Source organism: Acomys minous, assembly GCF_964271855.1.
Source record: "Acomys minous genome assembly, chromosome: 6".
NCBI lineage: Eukaryota > Metazoa > Chordata > Mammalia > Rodentia > Muridae > Acomys > Acomys minous.
This window is the reverse complement of record NC_140487.1, coordinates 121,021,049-121,046,374: the sequence shown is the minus strand read 5'-3', so window position 1 is coordinate 121,046,374 and position 25,326 is coordinate 121,021,049. Positions and strand designations below refer to the sequence as shown.

Sequence of the window (25,326 nt, the reverse complement as noted above, 5' to 3'; positions counted from 1 at the left end):
GTGAGTGGAGGTAGAAATGACCCCAGCTGTCCTTCCTTCCTTAGACCAGGTAGAGATTTATACCTGCACAAAACAACAGAACCGAGTGTGTGCCTGCAAAGCCGACAGGTACTGCGCCTTGGAAACAAGTTCTGGCAGCTGTCGACTGTGCATGAAGCTAAGCAAGTGTGGCCCCGGCTTCGGAGTGACCCGTTCAAGTAAGGACCCCCTTTTTCTTTGCCACATGAATATTCCTGAGGTGTCACAGGCATCGAGCTCTCAGCCTCACCTAGGAACCTTCCTAGTGGCTGCCACATGCCTCTGTGTGTATATATCTACCGCCATCCCTGGTTGGTAGGAAAGCTCTGGAGAGCAGGACCATGTACATGTATGAACCTGTGTGTATACGCATGTGTATGTGTGTTTATTGCATGTGCATGTGTATAGATGTGGGTACACGTTTACATGTATGTATGTTAAGGGAGAGAATTACAAACAGGCCTCCCCTGTGGCCTCCTCACTGCTAAGCTACTCCCCACCAGGCTGTGTGACATGTTCAGGTCGTTGACAAGCCTTCGATGTTCTCTTTAAGGATCTGCAAACGGGGATGTGATGTGCAGCGCCTGTGCCCCAGGGACCTTCTCTGATACCGTATCATCCACAGATGTGTGCAGGCCCCACCGCACGTGAGTGCTGACTTCCTGGGTTCTGAAGGAGCAAGGAAGGCCCAGGGCGTAGGACAACTTGTCATTCATTATCTCTGGGGCTGGGTTCTGGGACAGACAGACAGTGGATGACGTGAGCAGGAGCCTGACATGGAGGCAAGGCTGGATGGAGTGACACCGGGCGGAAGTGCTGGGGTGCGTGAGGGGGCTAGTGCTAGAGGGTGTGGCTTATACTCATTGCTTGGCTGTTGGGACCCTTGTCCTCTGGCCTGGCTCCCTGAAATAAGCTCACTGTCCTCTGTGGCCTCCTGGCCATACTCTTCCTCCCTCAGCTGTAGCATCCTGGCCATTCCCGGAAATGCAAGCATGGATGCTGTCTGTGCACCGGAGTCGCCAACTTCAAGCACCGTCCCAAGGACAGTCTATGCATCTCAGCCAGAGCCCACAAGACCCCAGATCCTGGAGCCAAAGCCAGGGCCCAGCCACACTTCAGACACCTTCTTGGTCTCTGTGGACTCAACCTTCAACAGTGTACAGAGGCCCGAGGGTGACATCTCTATACCGATTGGTAAGTTTCAGTCTCAAGAGTGACCCAGCCAAGCTTGGAAGTGTAGAGTCTGAGATACTAGGGGGAGGCCGAGACAGGAGAATTGCAAGTTCAAGGCCAACCTTGGCTGTGGGGTGAATTCAAGGTCAATCTGAATAACTTAGGCAGACCCTGCTTGACTCAAAACAAAAATACTTCTAATGGGAGCTGAGGATGTAACCCCAGTGGTAGAGTGTTTGACTAGCTTGGGGGTTAAATCCCCAACAAAAATAAAATGAGAGGTCAGGGCGTGGTGGTGCACGCCTTTAATCCCAGCACTCGGGAGGCAGAGGCAGGTGGATTGTTGTGAGTTCGAGGCCAGCCTGGTCTACAAAGGGAGTCCAGGACAGCCATGGCTATTACACAGCTTGTCTCAAAAAACAAACAAACAAACAAACAAACAAAAACAACCCCCTCCAAAAAAACACAACAAAAATGAAATATAAAAGGAGGCACTTTCCTTCCCTCCTTCCCTCCTCTTCTCTAGCTTCTCGAAGGTTCCCTGTAAGCGAACCTTGGAACCTGGTCTCTGTCCTTCAGAGCAGATGCAGGTGTGGAGTCTCCAATGACCTGATGTTGTCATAGGTCCTGGGTGGGAAGATTGGGAGCACAGGTTCTAGCTGCTGGTTCTAATGAACCCATTTGGCTCGCAAGACTGTGGACTGGCGGTGTCTGGCTTCCCTCTGGGATTGGGACGGCACCAAGCCTGAGGCCCTTAGACTGTGGCGCTCTGGCTACGTGTGGTTCACAGATGTTCATCTTTGGTTCCTCGCTGAGTTTGAGAACCTCAGGCTGTATTTGTTTGCTCTCAGCCGCAGCCTCAGCCCCCCCAGCACGCACCTTTGTTTCTGAGTACCCTGCTTTCTTCCTAGGTCTGATCGTGGGGTTGACAGCTCTGGGTCTGCTGCTGCTGGGGCTGGTGAACTGCTTCATCCTGGTGCAGAAGAAAAGTAAGTTCTGCTCCCTCCATGTTTCTAGGTGTCCCCCCTGCCCCCCACCCCACCCCCATCCCCCACCCCGCCACATTTCTGAGTGCCTCGGATTGTGGTTCTAGTACAGGGCACGACACAATCATAGACTCAAATGGGTCGGGAGACTGTAGCCTCTTGCTCTCTAGGAGCTTTAGAGCCTGGGGCAGAAGGTACATCCTCTAAGTGGCCACAGGAAGGTAGTGACAAGGCTATCCCCAGGGCATTGAAGTTCAGGGTTCCTATACAGGAAGTCTGGACTTTCTGGGATTCTGTGAGCTGGGCTGGGTCTCGGTGGGTGGAGTGTGGTTGAGGCAGGAGCTGGGCTGAGGGGAACCCAGTTCCTGACTTGTCCCCTCTTTCTTCTTTGTAGAGAAGCCCTCCTGCCTACAAAGAGAAGCCCAGGTGGTGAGCGTCCCTGTGTTGTCCTCCTCTTCCTCTTCCTCTTCCTCTTCCTCTTCCTCTTCCTCCTCCTCCAGTTCCTTATCTGTCATCGAAGAATGTGATGACGCATGCCTGTAATCCCAAGAGTTGGGACAGGCAGAGGATCAGGAGTTTAAATGCTCCGTCGGAGCCAGTGCATTTCTAGCTACATTCCAGTTGGGAAGAAGCAAGCCAACTCTTCTTTCTCTCTGCTATGTCTGACTCCTCACTGGTCTCCATGAGTAAGGAACCCTGGCTCCTCATACAGATGAGGAATCAAGGCTTAACAGCTATGGTCCCTCTCGGAAAGTTGTGGTGTGGCCTGGTGCTCGAGTCCTCCGAGCAGGCAGGTTTGGTAGACACATCCAAAGGTGTCTGAGCCCGGCCTCTCCCAACAGGGCCTGCTTTCCAAGGTTGGTTGCCAGGAGTTGGAGAGCCTAGATGCCACTCTTTTCCCAGCCCTGTGCCCTGTCAGCTGCCCGCCTCAGGGCCCTACTTGGGAGCCCAGTGGTTGGTGTCCTTGTGTGCTAGAGCGAGGTTGTCAGGCAGAACCAGTGATGACTCAGCTCCTACTCTGAGGGCTGGGAAAAGCAGGGTTATTTGGAAAAACAGCATGTGAATTCATCCACACCTCCCCCAGTCATGCGCAGGGCCTCACGTTTAGTCATCGACAATTGTTGGGTCCTGAACTCACGCCAGACCTGTCTGAGGTCTTACAGACTCTTGCAGGGCTGGCTGTGACACAGGCTGGGTGGTTGTTGCCCCCCTCTGCCCCCCTTGTCCCCCCCCCCCAGCTTTATAGTCTAGGGACACATGGCCCAGACACTCTCAAGTAATTATCCTGAGGTGGTATAGCTAATGGGCGTGGCCTGAAGCTCAAACTTAGGAAAGTATCTCACTACCTAGCCACTCTCAGGCATGCCCACATGGCCCTACACATATAGACACCCTTAGTTTGGAGGCCTACAGGAGCCAGCCATGTCTCTGCCAGTCCCAGCTCCGTACAGCAGGACCAGGGGGAACTTAAGGAGGCACCAGGCAAGCTGAGGTCTTTGGTGCTTACTCAGTGGGGTCCCAGCCAGAGACATATGGCTGTGATGGTGTCTGGACTTGAAACGCTGCAGCTTGTGGCTTTGGGGGAGGGAGCTAGCTGTGACCTTTGGGGGACTCTGTTCTGCTTTGCTCTAGCCACAAGTAGGGGGGGGGGACGCCCAGGCAGAGAAGCTCCTTTTCTGTGGCCGATGAGGTGTGACATTTATGAGTGCTTCTGCAGGTCTCTGGCGGGTAAGGCTGGGGCCGAGGTCAGACTGTGAATTCAGAATGCCTTCCATCCCTTCCAGACTGGGGTCCTTGGCTGGCAGGACTCCAGAGGAGCCAAGAGGATGCCACGTGCATGCTTCTACACCCTGGCCCAGGGTCTCTAGCTGTGGCCATCAGCCAGCTCTGTAATTCTGAGCACAGGCTTCACCTTCTGTGGGCTTTTGTGGCCTCATGAAAATGGCTTGTATAAGATCCTCTCAGTCCAGAGTCAGAAGCTGTGGATTGGGTAGGAAACAAGGACTCAAGGCCACAGGACACATGGCATCTAAGAAGCCATGGCAACAGTGGGCAGCCCTCCCCGCCCAGATGGAGGTTTCAGTGATGTTAGAAAGCACCAGCCATAGCAAGGCTAGTTAGACTATGGCTTCAGCTCAGACCACACCTGGTATTGAGTTTCCCTAGCTTGGCCACTTTTCTGGCTTGTGTGGACAGACAGTGACCTTGAAGTGGTATGTTTAGGTGTTCTCAGTTTGGGTTGCTGTGAATAGGGATTTTTTTTTTTTTTTGTCTTAAGGCTCTAGAGCTGAGCCCTAGACTCCCAGAAAAGGCATGGCCACTTTTAGCTCGACTGCACTGTATCATAACCATGACCTTGGACAAGAAATTCAGTTTTCACATCTGCAGAGCCTCGATGGCGCTAGCCTATACTGAGTCTTGGAGAGCTGAGGCAGATGTGACTCAGGCACAGTATTTGGGACCAGGTACCCACAACACACACAGTTTTAGCCTTATTGTTCTGTGGGAAACTGCAGACCATCTTCTGGGTGAACCATGCAATGGGGGACCCCTGAGAGTGGTCCCGAGGAAAGGGCTCCGTGAACTGATCTGATTTGTTGAACAGAAGGAGCTAAGAATAAAAGCAGTAAAGCTTTGAGGACCAAGTCTAGCCTCCGGGACAGCTGCTCAGACCTGCCAGTGGGTCAAGGAAGGCCATCCTTTGCCATTAAACAACGATGGTGGCTCAGTTGTCTCTTTATGGGGACACTAAAACTTGACCTTTAGATTGGGGGGAATTTTGTTATTTTAGACAGGGGCTCATGTAGCGTATTGTAGCTGAACACTAACTGAGGATGGCTTTGAGTTCTGATCCCCCCTGCCTCAACTTCCCGAGTGCTGGGATTACAGACATGTACCACCACACCCTGCCTAAGTGGTGCTGGGGGCTGAACCTGGGCCTCTGTCCCCACAGCCTTCAGTCCCTTCTGCCCTCGCAGAAAACACGAGTTCAGTTCCCGGCACCCACATTGGGTGGCTCACAACCACTTGTAACTCTAGGTCCAGGGCTCTGATGCCCCTCTCTGCCCTCCAAAGACATCTGTACACGTGTGTGCCTACCCACACTAAGACACAAATGCATACACAATTTTAAAAAAAAAAGGGAATGTTACTATCTTTGTTTGTTTGCTTGCTTTGGTCTTTTGTTTGTTTGGTTTTGGTTTTGGTTTTTTCGAGACAGGGCTTCTCTGTGTTAGCCTTGGCTTTCTTGGACTCATTTTGTAGACCAAGCTGGCCTCGAACTCCCACAGCGATCCACCTGCCTCCGCCTCCTGAGTGCTGAGATTAAAGGCATGCACCACCCTGCCCAACTGAAACATAGAACCATTTAAAAACCATGAAAAGCATTACTGGCTGGCAGGCCGTACCAGCCTCTGTGGAGGCACCCCTGCCAAGTTCTTTTGTGTGTGTGTGTGTGTATTTTGTTTTGTTGTTGTTTTCCAAGACAGACTTTCTGTGTGTAATCTTGGCTGTCCTGGAACTCGCTCTGCAGACCAGACTGGATTGGAGCTCATAGAGAACCATCTGCCTCTGCCTCTTGAGTGCTGGGACTAAAGGCGTGCACTGCCTGACCTCTGCCACGTTCTTATAAATAGTGCCCTGTGTGGGGCTCACCCCACAACTATCCTTGAAATCCTGAGCTGCTTAATTTTCCCAACAACCCAAGGACATGAATAATTATTTATTCATGGGAACATGGAGGCCCAGAGAGGTTAGGTAATTTTTTCAAGGTCACAGAGCCAGTGAGTTATGAACCTTAGACTCAGATGGTCTGGACTCAGAAATCAACTTTTAGTGCCCCATGTGTGGAAATGTGTAGCACGGGCAGAAATGTGTAAGCTGCGGAGTGTGGGTGACAGGGGAGACAAGAAGAGCAAATTAATTAATATTTTCCGTCTCCTTTCCAGCCTCACCTGCCTGACGAGCAATCCCGGGGTGCAATAGGCCTTGAGCAACAGCACCTGTTGACCACAGCACCCAGTTCTAGCAGCAGCTCCCTGGAGAGCTCAGGCAGCACTGGGGACAAGAGGGTGCCCCTTAGGGGCCATCCCCAAGCAACAGCCACGGAGGAGGCCCGAGGGTCTCAGGGAGCCTGTGCAGGTTCCAGGAGTTCAGGTAAGAGGCAGGAACCAGCCCCCCCCCTCCGTCTCTCTCTCTTTCTCTCTCTGTGTGTCTCTCTGTCTCTCTCTCTCTCTCTCCTGCTCAGCGCAGATAGGCGGGCCTCCACCTAATGGTTGAAACTAACCCAAGAGGAAAATGCCTTTAGCGCACCTGGCAACCGAGATGCCTGATAGATGTATGTGGTTCTGGTGTATTCCACCAGTTCTGAACAAGGTCCAGGCTCACAGTGTTAAGCTCAGCTTCTTTGGAACGTGTATCTTGTTCCCACCAATGCCAAGCTGCAAAATCTTGAGCCTGGCCTCTGTAAGTAATGTAGCCTGTGCGTCCCTTACCTAAACTCTGCTAGTGTCCTGGAGAGGCCCTGGGGAGCCGGCCTCGGCTGCCTGCCCTACGTTGATCCTCGCACTGGCTCACTCTTCTGCTAAACACCCCCACTTTGCCTTTCAACCCTCTCATATCAGGTGAAAGTTATTCCTTAACCCCCCATCCGCCTACCTCCAGGCTGTTATCCCCACTGGCTTGGCTCTTCTTCCCAGGATCCCCAAGGTCATGCCTCCCTTCCACAGGATTGTCTGTCTTCTGCCCTTCACCAGCCTGTGTGATCCCAAAAGCCACGTCCTGCCTATATCCCTGGGCCCGGCACTAGTCTGGCTAGATTTGTTGGTGTTGTTTTTCATTTTTGGAGACAGAGTTTCTCTGTGTAGCCCTGGCTACCCTGGAACTCACTTTATAGACCTGGATGAACTCCGGAGATCCATCTGCCTCTGCCTCCCAAGTGCTGGGATTAAAGACCCTGCTTGGCCTGTCTAGTTTTATAAGCTAAAGCTTCCTGGAGAGCTGTGATGTACCAGTCACTGTCCTGGGTGCTTTGCCTGAACCAAACCTGCCTGCCAATGGTTACCATTACCATCCCATTTTCCAGCTGAGGAAACTGAGGCCGAGAAAGGTTAATCATCCTGTTAGGAGCATACAGATAGTATCCCTAAGCACCAGGAGTCAGCTCTGGCCTGTGGGCTTCAGAGTCCTAGGACTGGGAGATGAATAAAAAAGTTCCTCCAGAGTTCTTTAAGAAAGAAAGAAAGATGCCGGGCAGTGGTGGCGCACGCCTTTAATCCCAGCACTCGGGAGGCAGAGGCAGGTGGATTTCTATAAGTTCAAGGCCAGCCTGGTCCACAAAGAGAGTCCAGGACAGCCAAGGCTACACAGAGAAACCCTGTCTCAAAAAGAAGGAGGAGGAGGAGGAGGAAGAGGAAGAGGAAAAGAAAAGAAAGTTATGCCAGACGTGGTGGCGCACGCCTTTAATCCCAGCACTCAGGAGGCAGAGGCAGGCGAATCATTGTGAGTTCGAGGCCAGCCTGGTCTACAAAGTGATTCCATGACAGCCAAGGCTACACAGAGAAAACCTGTCTCAAAAAAAAAAAAAAAAGAAAGAAAGAAAGAAAGTTATGTGAGCTGGGCAGTGGTGGTGCAGGCCTTTAATCCCAGCACTCGGGGATGGGGTGGGGGTGAGCAGAGGCAGGCAGATCTCTGTGAGTTTGAGACCAGCCTGGTGTACAAAGTGAGTTCCAGGACAGCCAGGGCTACACAGGGAAACCCTGTCGTGAAACACAAAAACATGGCGCATGCCTTTAATCTCAGCACTGGGGAGGCAGAGGCAGGCAGATCGCTGTGAATTCAAGGCCAGCCTGGTGTACAAAGTGAGTCTAGGACAGCCAAGGCTACACAGAGAAACCTTGTCTCAAACAAAACAAAACAAAACAAAAACAAATTACGTGCGTAGGTGTTTTACTGCGTGCATGAAGAGGATGTCAGATCCCCTAGTGCTGGAGTTACAGACGGTTGGGAACTGCCATGCGGGTGCTGGGAATCTAACCCAACTTCTCGGAAAAAACGACAAGAGCTCTTAACTGCTGGTCGTCTCTCCAGCCCCGTTCCTGTGGGGTTCTTCTACTCAATGTAGCCCACTGAGGGTCACTTTGAGCCAGAGGCAGGATGTTCGGACTCCTTGCATTTACTCAGTCTGCATCTTATCCTAGATATAGATATGACCTATGACAGAGACTCCACGACTGGCATCTCCACTGTCCACACTAGAGTCCCTGGTGGGCTTCCCTAGAACCCTGGGACTCCATTTGGCTTGTAGTGGAAAGGTCAGGTCTACTGGCCTTTGTCCCTCTCCCCCAGCAGCACTGGCCAGTGGGGCAATAGGAAGTAAACATGAACTTGGTCATTCACCCAGAGCAGTCAACTAACTGTCCTGGGCCTATGAGAATCCAAGCAGGTCCCTAAATCCCATGAACTGCCATTTCCTTATCTGGTAATGAGAGACTGTGGCATTGGGCACTTGACAGGGGATTGACAGCTGCGGCCACACTGTGCCCCCCCCACCACCACCACAGGGGATTGACAGCTGCAGCCACACTGCCCTCCCCCACATTCTGTTGCTCCCCTTACTTGCTTGTGCCCATGCAGCCTTCTCTTCCTACAGCATCCTTGCCACCTGCTGCCCACAGGAGCCCCCGTGTGTGCTTCTTTGTTTTCAACATCAGGACCCCCCAGCCTCACCAGTGCGTGGTGACTTGTCAGGCCTTGTCATCTTTCTTGGCTTTCTTTTTCCCATGGTGGCCCAGTGTGGCTTCTTCCTTGGCCTCTGAAGATGTCTATCCCCTTTCTCCTCTGATTTCTACCCCTTCCTTTTCTTCTCCCAGATGTTCTGTACCCTGTCTCCCCATTGCTTTGCTCCCCCCTCCCTCTCCCATCCTCCCTCCCTCCCTCCCATAGACACCTTCCTCTCTACTGTGGGAGCCTGTCAACCCTAGAACTGTGCCCCTACCCACCCCCACAATGTCTTGTTCATGACATGCAAAAGCCATGGTGACTTTGACATTTGGATGCCGTGGAGGCCCAGGGTAGAAATTTCTTTGTGGTCCCTTGATTTCAGCTCTCCCTCTGCCTGGTATAGCTGAGGCTGCGCTGAGCAGAGTGGCTGGCTCGGTCCTAACCCAGGCTTCCTTGAGGTCCAATTTCCTGGAGTCAGGAGCCAGGCTGAATAGCCAGCTGCCATTGATGCTGGCTGACCCCAGTGGCAGGTTCTGCAGATGTAGCAGCAACTGACATCCAAGTGACATTTGGGGGTAACTGTCATGTGGCAAGCCCTTTATGTTTACCCCCCTGATAGTCTGGCATCTACTAATCACCAACTTCAGGAAGTTAGATGCCCACAGGGGCCAGACAGGATGGATGATGGGTGCACTGTGCCTGACTTCCGTTCTGTCAGTGGCATATGCTTCTCCATATCCTGGTGGCAGGGATCAAACTCCTCATGTGTGGGAGGCAAGCCTTTCCCCCCTGAACTGTGTGCCTCCTGCCCTGGAGCTTTAAAATGCCAACCCAAGTCACCATCCTCACCGAAATCAAGATGCACCTGGGCTGGTTTTGACCTATTTATCACTTGTCCTTTCAGCGGTTGTGGGGTAACATTCTTTACAGGATTGGCCACGGCCAATCATCTGTAACCATCCTATGTTCTCTGTTAGGGCACAGTGCACTCTCTCTCTCTCTCTCTCTCTCTCTCTCTCTCTCTCTCTCTCTCTCTCATGTAGGACAGCCTCAGGTGACTTCCTTTAAGACAAAATTTCTCATTGGCTTAGAGTTCACCACTTAGACTAGTTTGGTGGGCCAGCAAATCCCAGAGATCTCCCTTTCTCTGTCTCCCAAGTACTGGGATTACAAGTGCGAGCCACCATGCCCAGCCTCTTAATGTGGGTTCTCGGGGGATTGAACTCAGGCCCTTGTGCTTGCAAGACAAACCCTTTACTCACAGCCATCTCTTCAGCCCAAGGTTTTGTTCTTAGAGTACTTTCGTCTGCTTTAGGTCAGTCAACCATAGAGAGAGAGTTGGGCTGGGCAGCTCAGAGGTGAGCAAAAAGGCACATGAGGGCAGGTGACGTGTCTGACGTCATAGTAGAGGTCAACAGCAATCTCTGGCCTCTTGGCCCTTGGCCTACTGCTCGCTCCCATAATCTTAACCTGCCTCTGCGATGAGAAGCAAGCCATAAAGACACCCCAACTCCAAGACCCCCAGACTCACCTCCCAACCCCATCTTGTGCCTCACAGATTCTTCCCATGGCAGCCACGGGACCCATGTCAATGTCACCTGTATCGTGAACGTCTGCAGTAGCTCTGACCACAGCTCACAATGTTCTTCTCAAGCCAGCACCACAGTGGGGGACCCAGATGCCAACCCCTCAGCATCCCCAAAGGACGAGCACGTCCCCTTCTCCCAGGAGGAGTGTCCTTCTCAGGGCCAGCGGGAGACCCCAGAGACACTGCAGTGCCAGGAGAAGCCCTTGCCCCTTGGTGTGCCCGATGTGGGCATGAAGCCCAGCCAATCAGGCTGGTATAACCAGGTTGCAGTCCAAGTGGCCTGACCGCCCCCCAGCAGGGGTGACACCCTGCCAAGAGACCCCCCCCCAAGTCCTTTTAGACCCTCAACCCACAGGACTTCATGACTCTTTCTAGGCCCATTTCCCTTAGTGGCCTCCGCAGCCCCACTTGCAGGTCAAGTGAGGGTTCAGGCAGCTAGAGTGGCCAAAAGCTCCTGCCATGGTGTTCTATGGAGAAGTTCCAGCAAGTTCTTGCTCTTCTGTGACCCTCTGGATCTCCTAGGCTCTGGCCTGACTCTGCCTCCTGAGAGGCCCCAGTGTCTTTTCCTCCTAAAGAGCTAACATCCTCCTCCATCGTTGGAGAAAGGATAGCACAGCTGTTCAGCTTCAATGTTGACACCGCAGGGCGGTCCCAGCAGGGAGAAGGAAGTGGTGACCTCATGGGGCACAACGGCCCTTTGGGTCAGTGCTAGAGTCTTGGGGAGTCCCCCCAGAGGGTTCCAGCTCCTCCTCCTGGCCTGATAACGAGCCCTTCCATGGCCACACCTTCCTTTCAGGGATTTCAGGGACTGTAGATCCCAGGCCCCTGCAGCCACCTGTCTCTTCCTACCTCAGCCTGGAGCACTCCCTCGAACTCCCTAACAACTGCTTGGTACTGTACCCCCTGTGCCGCCGAGTGTGTCCGTGTTATGCACTGTGGGTTGGAACAGCCCACCCGGAAACAGCTGAAGCTGTTGAAGGATTTGTACCCATTTTCTCATCAACCTGCTCCCCTAGAAGGCTCAGATCTGGAAGGAAAGGATTCAGGAGACTCCTTAAGAGGCAAGTTCAGTCTCAGGCGCATGGATTCCGTGTTCACAAGTTCCATTGGGTATGAACTCAGTAGAGGAGCCCAGTTGTTACCATGGAGACTTAAAAAGCTCAGCACTCTGGATCGATGTTTTGGACTACTTAACTTAGGCGCTGCGATATCGGACTGGAGACCCGATGGAACACATCTGCCCCCTGGTGGCCAGTACTGAGATGACTTCAGACTCCCTAAGCAGCAAAAGCATGAATTGAAAGGACTGTTCCTGAGTGTGGCCTCAGCGCCCCTGCTTGTGTGCATCCCAACCGGGTCTGCTAAGGAGCATTTGCACTGTGTGCTGGAGAGAATTCCTGCTTATAAACGCATTTGTTGTTGTTTTTCACACTGATCCCTGGCTGTGTCTGGGGGCTGGTTTGTCATTTTTCTGTGGTCCTGCAGGTATACCTCGAATGTATGAGGTCCAGGAAGTCCACGAAGTGAAGAGCTATGGAGCCACCCTACCCCCACCCCACCTTTACAGCCACTTTTGCTGAGAACCTGGCTGTCTTTCATTTGGAGCCTGTGAACGTGAGGGAACTTCCAGCCAGCTAGTCTCCATATGTGTCCCTACCTCCTGCCCTCTCACCTAAATCTTGGAAGGAAGTGGGTTCTGCCATCTGGGAAACCCACACCATGGGGTCTGAAATGTACCACAAGCCCATCTCTGGGTGCTTGCATCAGCTGAGGGCTCAGTGAGCAGAGAAGGGGTTCGGGGAACAGTTTGAGTGTTGACCTCTGACACATTCCTGAAGGATGAGCAGCTTTCTAGAACTTCCCTCTTTCTCTTTGTGTGTGTGTGTGTGTGTGTGTGTGTGTGTGTTATTTGTACGAATATGCATGTTTGAATATATTTGTGTGCTTCTGTGTTCATGCATATGTGTGTATGTATGTGGTATATAGGTATGTGTGTGTGTGCATGTTTGCATGTATGTGTGTGCCTATGTGTATGATGTAGGAATTTGCATGTGTGCATATATGTGTATATGCATGGTGTGTGTATGTTTGCCTCTGTGTGTGTGTGTGTGTGTGTGTGTGTGTGTGTGTGTGTATGCATGTTTGCATGTATGTGTGAGGTCCAGAGGTTGGCTTTGGGTGTTTTTGATCACTCTCCATCCAATGTACTGAGGCAGGACTCTCATCTGGACCCAGAGCTTGCATATTCGCTAGTCTACCTTGCTTTAGGGATGCTCTGTCTCTGGAGTGGTGGGTTACAGGCATGTGGCCATGCCTTTACATGGCCACGCCTTTGCATGGATACTAGGGATCTGAGTTCTGATTCTCATGCCCGGGTACCAGGCACTCTATCCACAAAGACATCTGTCCAGGTGCTCTCCCTTCCCTTGTAATAAGTCAGTTTTGGACTGGCAAGATGGCTTAGTGGGAAAAGGCAATTGTTGACAAACCAGACGACCTCAGTTGGATCCTGAGGACCATACAGCAGAAGAGAACTGACTCCTGCAAGTTGTCCTCTGATGCCCCTACACACATGCTTCTGCACATGTGTGCACGCACATTCTTGCACATATGCACAATAAATGTAATAAAAATTTAAAAATAAGTTCATTTTATTTTTATCATCATTTTTGCTTATTTTCTGCTCGTTTATAGATGGGGTCTTGCTATATAACCAAGCTGGCTGCGTACTCTAGGCACCCTGAACCTGAAAATTCTCCTGCCTCAGTTTCCACACGTGCATCCAGGGCAGGACTTTTTTTTTTTTGGCATTACATTTTATTTACTTAATCTTATTTTTTCATATAGGTCTCATATATTTCAGGTGCTGGCATTAAAGGTGTGTGCCACCACACCCGGAGATAGTCCCTATACTGGGATCCTGAAAAGTAACATGATCTTAGGATGCTCCAGATTCTTTTAGGGGGAGGGACACTCATTAGCCAGCCCCCTCCCCCCACTGCCCACATAGACCCTTTTACTCCATCTTCTCTCAATCTGGCCCTGGCTTTGTCCCTCCTTCATCTTAGGTGGCTTAGCTGGCTGCCTGTTTCACGAACAAAGTAACAGAAACAAAAAGGAATGCCTGGAGCCTGTAACCCTTTGTCCCCCATAACCCTCTGTCCCCTGTAACCCTCTGTCCCCCAGTGCCTGGACCTGGGCCCATTTCCCTGACTTCACTGTGACCATGGCTGATAGCGGTTCCTTATTCCTAGACACTCTCAGTAAATGCATCTCCCTCTCATTTTATGTGTACGAATGTTTGCCTGCACGTCTGTGGACCACGTGCACACAGTGCCCTTGGAGACCAGAAGAGGGTGGCATATCCCCTGGAGCTAGAGTTACAGATGGCTGTGAGGCACCATAAGGGTGCTGGGATTTGAACTTGAGTCCTCTGCATGAGCAGCCCCTGCTCTTACCTGTTGAGCCATTTCTTCAGCTGGTGGCGCCTCTCTTAAGCCAGATATATCGCGCTGATGCCTCTGCCTTCCTACCTTCAGCATCACGTCTCCCTGTCTACTCATGGACGCAATGACCTTTTTGTCCCTTTTGCGTAAGAGCACCCCATCTCCATCTCTCACCAGAAAAATAGGAAACAACAGTAATTGGGATATGTGGAGAGAGTGAAAGCCTGCGCCCTGTAGGTGGGCCGTGAGATGGTGCAGCTGCAGGCGCAGATGGGGTAGAAGTCCCTCAGAAAGCTAAACATGTGTAACAAACCCTGGATTCTGCCTAAGGCCCCTGAAAATAAACCAAACACAGATCAAACCACATGACCCAGAAATTGCCCTGCCTGGTATCCACCCAAAAGCACTGCAATCACACACCTGAACTGAACACCGCCTCTTACTGCAGCATTGGCCACAAGAATCTAGACATGGAAGTGAGAGGAATACACCAGTGACAGACAAAGATGAAATGTGGACCACACGTGCAATGGGGGGGGGGGGTATTCTCCCTTAAGAAGGAAAATGGCATGCCGCTCTTGGAGAGAACCCAAGTTCAATTCCCAGAATCCCCATGATCAATCACACCAGGTGGATCACAACCATCTATTACTACATCCCAGCTCCAGGGGATGCAACAGTTCTAGTCTCCATGGGTACCTGCGTTCACATTCACATACCATATACTTAACTTAAAATAATACAAATTGCTAGCCGGCGGCGGTGGTGGCGCTCGCCTTTAATCTCAGCACTTGGGAGGCAGAGGCAGGCGCATCTTTGAGTTCGAGGTCAGCCTGGTCTACAGAGCGAGTTCCAGGACAGCCAAGGCTACGTGAAGAAACCTTGTTTCGAAACAAATAAGTAAGCAAATAATAATAATAAAAATCAGACCCAGGGGCATGGTGGCATATGCCTTTGATCTCAACACTTGAGAGGCAGGGGTAGATAGAGTTTGAGGCCAGCTTGGTCTATGCAGTGAGTTCAAGGCCAGACAGAATTACATGGTGGGATCTTGTCTCAAAAAAGAAATATACTTTAATCCCAGCACTCGGGAGGCAGAGGCAGGCGGATCGCTGTGAATTTGAGGCCAGCTTGGTTTACAAAGCGAGTCCAAAGACAGCCAGGCTACACAGAGAAACTTTGCCTCAAAAAAACAAACCAAACCAAACCAAAAAACAAAACAAAAAACAAAAAAAGAAATACAAAGCCAGGCACAGTGGCACACACCTGTAATCCCAGCACTCAGGGAAGCAGAGGCAGAGGCAGAGGCAGAGGCAGAGGCAGGCAAATCTCTGGGAGTTTCAGGCCAGCCTGGTCTACAAAGTGAGTCCAGGACAGCCAAGGGTACACAAAGAAGTCCTATCTCTGAAAAACAAAACAAAACAAAACAAACAAATAAACAAAGCCATAGTGAGATCCTGTCTCAAAAAAAAAAAGAGAAAGAAAGAAAGAAATGTATATTGTGTGTATGTTAGAATAAAATCTCAAAAAAAAAAAAGTAGAGAAAGTGATAGAAGAAGGCAGGTGATGTCTAACTCTGCCTTCCACACGCACAGGAGCATGTACACACACACACACACACACACACACACACACACACACACACACACACACACACATAATGCACAACCACCTACCAACATCTTATGCACATGCGCACACACGCTTAAATAAAAATACAAAATAGGGGGCTGGAGAGATGGCTCAGAGGTTAGGAGAAGTGGCTTGTATTCTCTCCTCCTTATGTACCCTCTGGTAGCTTCCGGCTGTCAATAACAGGCATAGGAGCTACCCTTCCCCATGTGTGTTTGACAAAAGCCCACACACGTGCGTGGATCCTGACTCACACTAAAGGAACCAATTTCCGGGACGGCTGGATGGCTCAGCAGGCAAAGGTGCTTGTCACCAAGCCTCACAACTTGAATTTGCTCCTTAGAACCCTTACGGTTCCCTACCATGTGCGAACTACCATAAGTTGTTCTCGGACCTTTGTCCTCTCACCGTGGCACATGTAAATAAATGTAAACAAGCTCAGAGAGCTGTAGAGATGGATCAGCGGTTAAGAGTACTTGCAGAAGATCCAAATTTAGTTACCAGCACTCACATTGGGAAGCTTACAACCACTTGTAACTCCAGTGTCAGGGGATTCAAGACCGTCGACACACACACACACACACACACACACACACACACACACTAAAATAAATGTCTTTATTTTTTTTAAAAAAGAATTTCAGGGCTGGGAGGTGGTGGCGCACGCCTATAATCCCAGCACTCGGGAGGCAGAGGCAGGTGGATCGCTGTGAGTTTGAGGCCAGCCTGGTCTACAAAGCGGGTCCAGGACAGCCAAGGCTACACAGAGAAACCCTGTCTCGAAAAACCAAAAAAAAAAAAAAAAAAAAAAAAAAAAAAAAAAAAGAATTTCAGAATGAGCTCGTAATAAACAAAATTGGGATTTATTTCTTTTATTAGGTTTCTGATTCTCCTGCCTGCAGCTCTGGAGCGTAGGGTTACAGGCATGTACCACCATGTTAGATTTATACTGGGGAATCAAACCCAGGGCCTTCTTGCTAGAAAAGTGTCCTCCCAGCTGAGATACACCCCTGCAAAGACAGAGTTTCACTCTGTAGCTCAGGCTGAGCTAGGACTCACTGTACAGCCCAGGCTGACCCCTACCATGGCCTCCTTAGTCCAGTGATTACAGCCAGGAACTGGCACATGTGTTGTTGTTGGGTTTTTTTTGTTCGTTTGTTTGTTTTTGGTTTTTTTTAAGACAGGTTTTCTCTGTGTAGCTTTGGCTGTCCTGGACTCACTTTGTAGACCAGGCTGGCCTCGAACTCACAGTGATCCAGCTGCCTCTGCCTCCCTAGTGCTGGGATTAAAGGCATGTGCCACCACTGCCTGGCTATATGCTGTTTTTTTTTTTTTAAGATTTTATTTTATTTAGTGTATATGAGTACTCCATTTGCATGTACCTTTGTATGCCAGAAAAGGGCGTCAGATCGAATTATAGATGGTTGTGAGCCACCATGTGGTTGCTGGAAAGCGAACTCAGGACCTCTGGAAAAGGAGATAGTGCTCTTAACCGCTGAGCCATCTCTCCAGCCCCTATGTGCTGTTTTTAAATTACATTTTACCTATTTATGGGGGTGGTACAAACATGCCACAGGACCACTGTGGATTGTTATGGGACAAATTTAGGGACCTGATTCTCTCCTTTCACCATTGCACTCAGGGGTCAGGCTAGGTGGTAGCCTCCTTTGCTTGCTAAGCTGCCTGTCCAGGCCCAAATTGGGGGGGGGGTGTCTATTAAGCATATACTCTAAAGAGGCAAATTCACCAGCCGAGAGGCAGGTGGATTGCTGTGAGTTCCAGGCCAGCCTGGTCTACAAAGTGAGTCCAGGACAGCCAAGGTTACACAGAGAAACCCTGTCTTGAAGGGGAAAAAAAAAAAAAAAAAAAAAGAGGCAAATCCAGAGCACAGGAGTTCTGAAAGAGTTGCCCTTAATTGCCACAGCAATATGTGTGTGTTGTATGTGTGTATGTGTGGTGTGTATGTGTGTGAGTGTGTGTGGTGTGTGTGCGTGTGTGCATGTGTGCATGTGTGCGTATGTGCGTATGTGTGTGTGTGATTTTGTCATTTCTGAAGTCACATTGTTCATATTGTTCAAAGGATATAATTTACAGTCATATCAAAGACTAAGCAGGGTTTGAAAGTTCAGTTGAAACGTAAGAGCTGCCTTATTTACATCTCTTATTGTGTAGAGTTTCTTTGAGTCACAGGGTGGTTCTGAGGCTTGGTGCTGCAGTTTAAGGGTGAGAGAGGAGTCCCCATAAGGTTAAACTCAAAGGTCACACACATTTTGGCTTGCAGTATAGATCGTAAAGTGTTTGCACACCTTTGTCAAGATAGTACAGATGGTCCTCATAGGGTGTGTGTGTGTGTGTGTGTGTGTGTGCCTCCTGGAGGCAGGCTGGCAGCCAGCAAGCCAGCAAGTCTCACGTCATTGTTCCCCTCCCTGGCGGCACTAGGGTTACAAGCGCGAAAGTGGCCCCATCGGAGTTTTTACATGGATTCTGGGGATTTGAACTTGGGTCTTCATGCTCACACAGCAAGTTCTCTTACCTACTGAGCCAGCTCTCAGTACCCTCTAGGGGGTATTGACTGCTGCATTGAAATCCTTGATTCTCAGCCGGTAAGAAATGCAAACCGGATCCTCGGGTGAGGGTGTTCGTCCCCGTTTCCACACTTTAGTTTTTCATCTTCCTACTTCCTTTACAGCAGTGGTTCTCAATCTTCCTAACACTGCGGCCCTTTAACCCACAACCATGCGGTTATTTCGTTGCTATAGCTTTTAATTTGGCTACTGTTATAAATCATAACATAAGCCCCAAAGGGGTCTCGACCCACAGGTTGAGAACCGCTGCTTTATACATACAGCTACCAACCCTGCTCAGCCTCTGCCTCTCCCTTGATTCTAACAACTTCCATCTGGCTTACGCTTTTTTTGGGTATGGATGGTTAGTTAGCTCTGTGGTCTCTCCTTGATGAACTCTCCTCAGCAAAGACCACCCATGGCCCCAGGATTCCCAGGCTCTGTTGGTTTCTGTGTGGCCCTTGACAGCTTGGCCAACCATTGCACACCTCCTGAATAGCTACCTGAGGTTCTGGGGTCATGTGTGTTGTATGACACCATTCCTAGAGAGATGTGAATGACTGTCTACTCATGTCGGAAGGTAAGGGTGCTATCTTTCCAGCTTGGGGAACCAATGTAGTTATTGGGGGTTACAGGAGTGTGGGTGCGAGGTTCTTACAGGAGCAGAGATGACTCAAAGGCAGCTGTCTCTCCCAGGCAGCTCAGCACTCAGTGTATCTCTCACTGCTTATAACATCACGGAGTGTGGTAGTTTGACTGAGAAATGTCTCCCATAGGCTGAGGTATTTGATCACTTAGTTTCTGGTTGGGGGCGCTGTTAGGGGAGGGTGTAAAAGCTGTAGGAGGCGGAGGTTTACTGGAGGAATTACATCATTAGGAGAGGTTTCTGAGAGTCCATAGCCTTGCCCTACTTGCAGTTTGCTCTCTGCTTCATGTGTGCAGTTAGTTGAAGATGTGATTGCTTAGCTTCTTCTTAGGCTCTCTGTGGCCATGGGCTCCCACATCATTACGGAGTCTCCCTCTGGAAACATAAGCCCAAATAAACTCCTCCTTCTCTAAGTTACTTTTGGTCATGACCTTTGATTACAGTATCAGAAAGCAACTAATACAGGAAGGGAGGGAGGGACTAGTGCATCTAGTCAGTTTCAGGGACTTCTTGAAGCTTCTGAGTTGTGTACCTTCTGAGTTTTAGCTAGCGTCAAAGGACATTGGTAGACAACAGCACTGCTCTAATTTTTGAACCTCTGTAGAAAAGGCTTAATACCATTCCTGGCCCCCTTGATACTCTGATGTGTGAAGAAATGAGCTCAGAGTTGAGGATGTGGCAAAGTCCGTAGACTGCTTCAAGCCTGGGTCTGATCCCTAGAACCACATAACCAGGCGTGGTGGTGCACCCCTGTAATCCTAGCATGGGGGAGATCAGACATTCAAGGTCATTCTTGGCTACATAGTGAGTTTGAGGCCAGCCTGGGTTACTTAAGACACAGAGTGAGAGAGCAAGAGAGCTAGAGAGCGAGAGAGAGAGAGAGAGAGAGAGAGAGAGAGAGAGAGAGAGAGAGAGAACCAAGTAGCTTCTTTCACTACTGGGCATTGAACATAAGGCTATGGATGGAGCCCTAGCTATGACTCACACCATCAAAGTGATGGTGGAAGCATTGGATAATTATTGGATAATTAAGTACAGGAAGGTACAAATTTGGAGCAACTGAGGCACCTGACCAAAGTCACCAGCACCGAGCAGGTGCATCCCCTGGTTGATTGCTTTCTTCACAACAGAGCAAGCAGTCTGACTAAGGCGGGGAGGGAGTGTCTGCTTGCTCTTTGGTTTTTGTAGTTCATCCCATTGCTACTTGGGACATGCCTGATGCAGCAGCAGCTGCCAGAACCTCTGTCCTCAAAGCCGACCTTCCATGGGGTGCTTCTTGGCAGTTCCACTTACTCTCTGTGCCACTGTCTCAGGCAGTGATACCTGGTCTCACTTTCCAGAAAATGGAATTAAGAAAGTACCTTCCAGGCCGGGTGGTGGTGGCGCACGCCTTTAATCCCAGCTCTTGGGTGACAGAGGCCAGCCTGGTCTACAAAGTGAGTCTGGGACAGGCAAGGCTACACAGAGAAACCCTGTCTCGAGAAACCAAAAAAAAAAAAAAAAAAAAAAAAAAAAAAAAAGAAAGAAAAGAAAAGAAAAAATGAAGAAAAGAAAATACCTCCCTCAGTGGGATGGCTTCAATTCCTACCTGTAGAATGCTTAAACAGTACCTGACCCACAGTAAGTGCTTAGTTTAGACCGGAAAAGCAAGTGAGGACAGCCTGGTCTCTTCCAAGAGAGCTATGGTCAAAAACACATGGGGCGGGGGAGGGGCGGGGGAGGGGCGGGGGAGGGGCGGGGGAGGGACGGGGGAGGGACGGGGGAGGGGCGGGGGGCGGAGAAACACAAAATGAGGCAAAGTGAGTGGCCAAGGGCACTGAGTGAAGGTGGGTGGGACACCTGAGGGTTGGTGCTTTAGTGAGGCGAGCTAGCGCTGAGAGTGGGGGGTGAGGGGTGGGGAGGGGGCGCGATTTAGACAGAGCTGAAGTTGGGGAGGGTGGCCTTGGAAGCTCAGAACAGGAAGTCAAGTTTTACTTTCAAATGACACGGGAGCGTGGGAACCGTTCTAAGCATGGCCTGATCTTAGAGTTGGGAAACCAGGCTTGCGTAACTTCGTCTGGGAGACTGTTCAGAACAGGACCGGGAGGCCTGGCTGGTGGGGCTGGTCAGGCCTGGCGCTTATCTCAGCGTGGGCGGGGTGCTTGTAGCAAGCTGGGACTGTGGGAGGCTCCCAATGGCCAATAGCTTCCCTAGAATTGCATAAGAAAGCCAGTGAAGCCTGGGGTGCCAAGGCTTCGACGGAGGGCCCTGACTCCGTGGTGGTCAGAAATCAGCACCAGAGCTGCATTCAGAAAGCAGGGAAGCCAGGCTGAGCCTAAAGAGGGTCTAAACTAAGAGCCACTGTGACTTGTCCTGACAAGTGCTCTCCAGGGCTCAGAACCTCCCTCTGACCCCAAGGGCTACTCTCTGCCATTTGTTCCTTTCCATGTCCCTGGGGTGACAGTGACACCTCTCCTTGGGCTGGCTACATTTTCTCTGTAGACTCTGGCCCGGAGCTTCTAAATACCATAACTGGCAAGCACAGATACATCTGAGCATCAGAAATGGGTTCAACCTGAGACTCTAAACTAAGAGGCAGTTTGAGATGCTGTATACAGAGGACACAGTTCTCCAGGCACAAGTGCATGCTACGCGATCACGTGTACATCCCGGGTCAGTTTTATGCTATTTACATGTCAGAATTATGTTTGGCTGAATTGGAGGCCAATACAAATTTTAACATGAATTTCATGTGTTCTTTCCTCCCCCCCCCCCCGGCTCCCCCTCCCCCATTCTGATTTGGCTACTTGGCAATTTAAAACCACCCCTGCAGCTTGAGACCCTGTCTCTTTGACAGCGACAGCATTGTTTCAGAAGGTTAAAAAGCATTCAAGATGCTAGGAGGGTACACACGCCTTTAATCCTAGCACTTTGGAGGCAGAGGCAAGTGAATCTGTGAGTTCAAGGCCAACCTGGTCTAGATAGTGAGTTTTGGGAGAACCAGAGCCACATAATAGTCAGTCTCTCTCTCTCTCTCTCTCTCTCTCTCTCTCTCTCTCTCTCTCTCTCTCTCTCTCACACACACACACACACACACACCACCACCACCACCACACACAGACACACACACAAATTTATAGGGGCAGGGACTGAGGGCACAAAGACTTTTTAAAATTCATGTTCATGACAAGTCTTGCCTGCATGGATGTATGTGCATCATGCGTGTTTGCCTGGTCGCCTCAGAGATCAGATGAGGGCATCAGATCCCCCCTGGAGCCAGAGTTACAATGTTTATTTATTTCCTTTAATTGGCACATGCTAATCAAGAACTCTCCCAGTGAGCCCCTACCCGAGTCCCCACAGCTGCATTTATATAAATGTTCCCCAGAGAGAGCCACATCCGTGCCGATGGACCTAGCCTTTGAGACTGAAGAGCTCCCTCCCTTCTGTATTCCAGCTGAGAGTCCCAGGTTCTGTTCCCACATATTGCCTGCTGAGGGGGACCAGGCTTTGAGATGCTAAGAGGAGCCATCTTACCTCCCTGGGAACCCAGGCTTCACTTAGAAGTGACTCGGCTTTCAGTCACCTGCATCAGGGCAGCATTACAAGGCTGGATAATTACTAAGGAGCCTTGCAGTTCAGCTTCCTGTGTCTTCCCATGACTGTATGTACGCCTTAGATGCCACTCTTGCTCTTTTGGGGATAATGGAAGAGTGACATGTTTGTTTGTTCGTTCGTTCGTTCATTCATTCATTCTGTATTAGTTACCTTTTCTTGTCACTGTGGCCAAATACCTGGCAAGCAGAATGTCAAGTGAGGAAGGGTTACTTTGGGCTCCTCCTTTTGGGGGTCCAGTTCCTCATGGTGGAGAAAACATGGCGGTAGGGGAGCTTGGGCTGCACCATCAACTCTATGGCAACAACCAGGGACTAAAGAAAGAGGACTCTTGCTGCTCAGCTCTCTCTCTCTCTCTCTCTCTCTCTCTCTCTCTCTCTCTCTTAACTCTTTAAACTTACTTTTTATTTACAGGCATGTATATGTACTGGTTTGTCTGTATGTGCGCCATGTGAAAACAGTGCCCTTAGAGGCCAGAAAATGGTGTTGGATCCTGGGGCACCGGAGTCACAGGTGGCATTGAGAATTAAGCCCTGATCCTCTGCAAGCGTACCAAGCGGTTCTACCCACTGAGCTGCTGTCCGCCTGCTGCTTTTCTCTTCCTTTTGATTCCATTGGAGGCACCAGCTCTTTCACACTCATCTTCTGTTAGTGCTGTCTGGAAAAGCCCTCAAAGAGGCCCTCAAAGGCATGTCTCATTAATGCCCTAGGTGTTCACTAGTCCAATACAGAATACACCTGAGAATTCCCCTTCCCCTTCCCTCCCCTTCCTTTCCCCTCCTCTTCCCTCCCCCTCCTTCCCTTCCCCTCCCTTCTCTTCCCTCCTCTTCTTTTCTCCTCCCTCTTCTCCCCTCCCCTCCCTCCCCTTCCCTTCCCTTCCTTCCCCTCCTCTCTCCTTCCCCTCCCCACTTTCCTCTCCCCTCCCTTTCCCCTTCCCTTCCCTCCCCTCCCCTCCCCTCCCCTCCTGGTTGGGTCTCATGTAGTACAGGCTGGTCTCAAACGGGCTATATAGATGAGGAAGGTCTTGAACTCCTGCCTCCTCTGCCTCCACCTCTCAAGAGCTGGGATTGCAAGTGTGTGCCACCACCTGGAGCTCAGACAGATCTGTGAAAAGATGAAGCCTCTGCTTTAAAGTAATGTCATGGTTAGGAGAGAGAATGCAGGAACAGCCAAGTCCACAGATGATCTCAAATAGCATTAGGCTCTGTCAAGAGCTGGGCATGGTGGCTCACATGGCAACTCCAGTGCTCAGAGGTGGAGGCAGAAGAGCCAGGAGTTGGAGATGAGCCAAGAGTAGCTACATAGGGAATTTCAGGCCAGCTTGGACAAACAAACAAACAAACAAACAAGGTCTATGAAGAAATACAGCACCTGGAGACATGGTTCGGTGCTTAGGAACACGTAGCTGCTCTTGCAAAGGAGTTTGGTGCCCAGCACCCACACAACCGCCTGTAATTTCCAGCCTCAGAGGAATCCAATGCCCCTGGCCTTCAAGGGCACCTGCACTCAGGGCCACACACCTGCACACAGCCATATGTGTGTGTGTAAATAGAATATAATATACATACATACACACATATATATAATCATATATATATGATTACAAATAAAAATATAAGTTAAAAAAATACAACAGGGTAATGAGAGAATGTCAAGTGGGGGAGGGGATACAAGTCCTATGATGTAGGGTGTGTGGAAAGAAGCAGTCAGCTCTGCCCCTGGCTGTCCCAATCGTCACTTCCAGTTGCTCACTGAGTATTCAAAGTCACTGGATTGTCCTGAGAAGTGATTCAGGGTAAGATATTCCTAGATTTCAGAAAACCTATAGGAAAACAGTGCTAATCTATCTTCTATTTTTATTTTTAAATTTTATGTGCATTGGTGTTTTGCCTGCATGAATGTCTGCGTGAGGGTGTCAGATCTCGGAGTTATAGACAGTTGAGAGCTGCCATGGGGGTGCTGGGAATTGAACCCCGGGTCCTTCAGAAGAGCAATCAGTGCTCTTAGCCACTGAGCCATCTCTCCAGCCCCTAGTGGTAATCTATCTTATTAACCATTTTTTTTTCCTGCCAGGTGTAATGGCACAAACCTGTAACATGAACACTTGGGAGGCCAAGGCTGGGGGAGGGTCTTGAGTTTGAGCCAGCCTGAGCTACATGCTGAGACTCCATCTCAGAAATCAGCTCACACAAGTTTACTTGGCTATATGTTGTTATAAGAATATTTTGCATACATTAGATTGAATGAATTACTAAACAATTTTCTCTTGCTCTCTCCCCCCCCCCCCCCCCCCCCGCCTTACCGCCCCCCCTCCCCCACCTCCTCTCTCTTACTGTCTTTGGTCCTAGGGACTGAGCCAGCACTGTGCATGTTCTACCACTGAGCCACCCCTGCTCACAAATGAACTTTCGTGGTTGCATTGTACTTCTTTTGGAAAGCACTGATCTAGGAGAAAGGCACTTTAAGTAGAGAGAATGACAGATGCAAAGGGTCGGAGGCAGGAACTGAAGCACGCTGGGGCTTAAGTGGACCAGAGAAAGAGTCCTAGGAAGTGGGCAAATCCTTAGTGTGGCACAGCACGGAGGTGGTTTTTTGTTTTTCGTTTTTTTCTTTATCTTTGGTTTTGGTTCTTCGAGACAGGGTTTCTCTGTGTAGCCTGGCTGTCCTGGACTCGCTTTGTAGACCAGGCTGGCCTCGAACTCACAAAGATCTGCCTTCTTCTGCCTCAGGAGTGCTGGGATTAAAGGTGTGCGCCACCACGCCCGGCTTGTTTTTGTTTTGAGACAGTCTCATGGAACCCTGGTTGGCCTCCAATTCACTATGCACCTTAAAATGACTTCAAACACCTGTTCTTTCTTTCTCTCCTTCCTGGGCTCCGGGATTACAAGCATGTGCCACCATGCCTGGTTTTATGTGTTGCTGAGGTGTGTGTGTGTGTGTGTGTGTGTGTGTGTGTGTG

General features: G+C 50.2%; 1 protein-coding gene across 2 annotated transcripts in view; it reads left to right on the top strand.

Moving 5' to 3' along the window:
• The window catches only part of TNFRSF1B (TNF receptor superfamily member 1B), a 35,626-nt gene extending 20,450 nt beyond the window's left edge, over positions 1-15,176 (top strand). Inside the window, exons 4-10 of one of the 2 annotated variants that reach the window (XM_084787700.1) lie at positions 45-197; positions 572-665; positions 977-1,212; positions 2,103-2,180; positions 2,572-2,603; positions 6,125-6,332; positions 10,456-15,176. In XM_084787700.1, coding sequence (XP_084643826.1) covers positions 45-197; positions 572-665; positions 977-1,212; positions 2,103-2,180; positions 2,572-2,603; positions 6,125-6,332; positions 10,456-10,769 — 1,115 coding nt within the window. In that variant the 3' untranslated portion in view covers positions 10,770-15,176. Of the gene's footprint in view, positions 1-44; positions 198-571; positions 666-976; positions 1,213-2,102; positions 2,181-2,571; positions 2,607-6,124; positions 6,333-10,455 lie in introns of both variants that reach the window. The other variant, XM_084787699.1, reaches the window with a different exon arrangement.
• Positions 15,177-25,326: the final 10,150 nt, after the last annotated feature.